Source organism: Mustela putorius, unplaced genomic scaffold (genome assembly GCF_011764305.1).
Source record: "Mustela putorius furo isolate JIRA1106 unplaced genomic scaffold, ASM1176430v1.1 tig00000997_pilon_pilon_pilon, whole genome shotgun sequence".
Lineage (NCBI taxonomy): Eukaryota > Metazoa > Chordata > Mammalia > Carnivora > Mustelidae > Mustela > Mustela putorius.
In genome coordinates, this window is record NW_025421527.1 from 2,168,622 (window position 1) to 2,172,174 (window position 3,553).

The 3,553-nt window shown below is 66.1% G+C and overlaps 1 protein-coding gene across 1 annotated transcript; it reads right to left on the bottom strand.

Moving 5' to 3' along the window:
* Positions 1 to 1,058: 1,058 nt before the first annotated feature.
* On the bottom strand, positions 1,059 to 2,404 carry DUSP23 (dual specificity phosphatase 23). Its single transcript, XM_045086615.1, has 2 exons — positions 2,032 to 2,404; positions 1,059 to 1,476 (listed from the first exon to the last, which is right to left on the bottom strand). The coding sequence occupies exons 1-2, from the start codon at positions 2,296 to 2,298 to the stop codon at positions 1,291 to 1,293; spliced, it is 453 nt and encodes a 150-aa protein (XP_044942550.1). The 5' UTR covers positions 2,299 to 2,404; the 3' UTR covers positions 1,059 to 1,290.
* Positions 2,405 to 3,553: the final 1,149 nt, after the last annotated feature.

Genomic DNA, 3,553 nt, shown 5'->3' on the forward strand with positions numbered 1-3,553 from the left:
ACTGTGTGTGTTGGGATGGGCGCTGAGCTGGACGGGCAATGGTGCAAAGGAGAGAGATGCATCAGGAGCAGGTGCCTTAGACCTGCCTCTGGCCCAGGCGACCCAGGATGGGGGCCTCGGGGGGACCCTGGCCTCCTCCCACTCTGTCTCCCCTGCCTCTGGGAGGCACGTCTCTCACAGTGCCACCGTCTGGGGCTGGACCCGGTGTGCGCCATCTCCTCCAGGAGGCTGTGAGTCATCGTGCTGGACTGGGAAGCCTCTGCACCTAATGAAGCCCGGTGCACGCAGTTGGGCACTCGGTCCGCGGTTCCTGATGCATTTCTACCTTGTCCAGCCCGCCTGCCATGGAGCCTGCCGAGGTCACAGCGAAGAGAGTCTGTCCAGCTGGTCTGCCCCACCCATCCTGTCTCTCAAAGCCCAAAGCATGGTGCCAGGGCTGCTAGGGTGGGGCCCAGCTGGGAGTGAAGGTAACAGCTGAACCACGGCCATGAGTTGTGGCCCTCAGTGTCTTCATTCACCCACCAAATATCCTCTCGGCACAAGCACCCCGGCTGGCTCACTTCCAGCCTCGCTCAGTGTGAGGTGTGGGGCGGCATAATGGGCCGCTGCTCGCTCGGGAGTGGAGCAGCCCACAGCTGGTGGGGGGTGCCTAGCCCTTGGGAGCTGGAGACGGAGGTTACCTGTGAGCACCAGGCCTTCTCGGTCTCGAGAGGGCTAACAGATGCCACACAAGGGGGTAGAGGGGCCTTGACTAGGGGGGGGGGGTTGAATCCGCAGGGGCTCTCCTGGTCTGTGGGCATCAGAGACCTGGGGCTGCTGGGAATTTGTGCCCCTTTCATTGGTCAGCTCCCCTGGAGACACATCAGAGATCATCAGAGAACAGAGTCTCAGCACCTTTCAGAGGCAGAGGGCCTGCCCACCCTTCTGCTTTCTAGAAGTGTGGCCTTGGGCCGGAGGCTTAGCTACCTCCCCCACAGGACAGGGAGGGCCCTGATGGCATCCCCAGGTGGCAGGGCTCCGGGAGGCTCGGCAAGCTGCGGGTGCCGTGCACCGTGGGCTGGTTCTCAGAACTTATTTATTCAGGGAGGGCGTGGAGGGAGCCCCCTTGTCCCCCAGTGCAGCTGCCCCTGTCTCTTCGGTCAGGACCCGCCTGCACGGAACAGCTGCGCAGTCTCCCAGTCTCCCTGGCCAGCGGGAGCGGCAGGGCTGAGCGCTTCAAGGGCCTGTCCGCGTCTCCGACCCCTGAACACGGGGGTCAGGGCATGGGGCGCAGACTGGAGCTGAGGCCCTTCACTTAGTCCGCTGGTAGAACTGGAAGACGGCTTTCTCCTGCTCGTAGGTCTCGATGGAGCCAGGTCGGAGGCGCCGGATTTCAGCGATGGCATCCCCCGCGGCCAGACCCCGCTCCTTCACCAGGTAGCAGGCAAGCATGGTGCCGGTGCGGCCGAAGCCCAGGGCGCAGTGCACCCCCACGGCCTGGGAAGAGAGAGAGCTGGGGGGGGGTGGAGCCCGACGCCCTGCCGGGGGGGGCCCCATCTCCTTGTCCCCACACCTGCTGCTTCTGGGTCAGGCCCAGAACCTGGCAGGGGTCTACGGCTCTCCGGGGCGAGAAGGGACAACGCAGTCAGGGAGTGCTGTCCTGCGGAGGCCGCCGTCACCTGCCTTGTAGTTGGTTCAAGGGCTGGGCCCCTGGGCTGCCTGCCCCCGGCCCTGGGCCGGCTTCTTTTGGGTTTAGAAACGTGGATCCCGTCTATCCGGACGGCGCGAGGCTCCGGCGAGCGCGCGGCGGCCTCTGCCTTCCAGCCTCGGCCCCTCCGCTCCCAGCGCTCGCGGCTTCCCCGCGGCTTCGCCCGCGGCCTGGGTCCCCAGCCGCCCGTCGCGTTCCCGCGGGCCCCGCCCCCGCCCGGACCCGCCCCCCGCGGACCCGCAGGCCCCGCCCCCGCCAGCCCCGCGCCCCGCCTCCGCCCCGCCTGGCCCCGCCCCCCGCGGCCCCGCCCCCCGCCGCCCCGCGGCCCCGCCCCGCCCGCTGACCTCGCCGCGCGCGTTGGCCTCGTCCACGATGCGCACGAAGCTGTCGACCTGCTCGGGGGCCGGCGGGCAGAAGTCCGGGACGCGCAGCCGGTGCAGCGTGAGGCCGGGGCAGCTGTCGCCGTGCGGGGGCCCGCGCTCCGTCAGGGACACCAGGTGCCGCACGCCCTGGTCCAGCAGGAACTGGTAGTGCGCGGGGAGCCGCGGCAGCGCCAGCCCCGCCAGCCGGCCCGGGAGCACCCACGAGAAGTTCGGCGGCTGCGCGCCCATGGCCGCGGCAGGACACGCCGGCGCGCCGCCCCCTCGCGTCCCGCGCGCCTCGGCCCCGCGCCTCCTACCCGCGCCCGAGCCCTGGGACACGTGGGCTCGGCGCCCCGTCGGGCGACGCCCCGCTCCGCTGCGGGGATTGGCTGAGCCGTCTCGGGGGCGGGGCCGGAGCGCGCTCCCTGGAGCTCTGAGTGACAGGACGGGCGCGACCCGGCCCCGGTCCGGAGCAGCGCGCTCGTTGACTGGTTGGATTTCAGGACTGGGCGGGATTACCGCAGCGGTGCGCACGGGGATTGGTGGAGCTACCCAAATAGCGGGGAGGCAAACCCACAGGGGAGGACGAATTGCCTAGTGGGGTGGCGGCGAGCGGGGCCGGGCTCTGCTGCTCCCTGGCGGCCGATGGCGGTTATTACACCAGTGTCCACGGGCCCCTGCGCTCCCCAGGCCTGGCCTCCTGGGGGTCTGACTTCCTTCATCCTGGACGCCCAAGGGTTCCTTCTCTGGGGGAGGAACCGCCTCTACGGTGATTGACTGGCCCTTGTCAGTGACTTGGTGAACCTGTCCAGTAAGGGCGGTCTCCACTGTGCGAGGACTATTCTCCTTGTCCATGGCTGGGATTAGTCAGAAATACTGGCGGCATCTGCTGCCCTCAAGTCCTGCCCGGGGTAGTAATCACAGTCCGGCGATGACAGCGACCCACGACACAGGATGAACGTTTAGTGAGCAGTCGCTATATGCCAGACACTATTCTTAGCACTTTACCCGTGTTGACTCATTTAACTGCCACAGTAATCTGATGAGGCAGGTTATCTAATCCCCCTGCTTTTTTTAAAAAGATTTTATTTACTTGTTTGACACACAGAGAGATCACAAGCAGGCAGAGAGGCAGGGAGAGAGAGGGGGGAAGCAGGCTCCCCGCTGAGCAGAGAGCCCGATGCGGGGCTGGATTCCAGGACCCTGAGATCATGACCTGAGCTGAAGGTAGAGGCATAACCCACTGAGCCACCCAGGCGCCCCTAATCCCCCTGCTTTACAGAGGGGAAACTGAGGCTGCAGAGAGGTTCGGGGATTTGAGCAAGGTGAGTCCTGGTCTGGGGACTTGAAACCAGACAGCCTGGCGCCAGCATCTTTAAGGCCCAGTATCGTTTCCTAAAGTTGAATGGAAGGGGAGGATGCCGCCTCTTCACAGGGCTGTCCTCGCACTCCCAAATACCATCTGTGTTAAGCTGCAGGACTTCTTAATTTCTCTTAACATTTC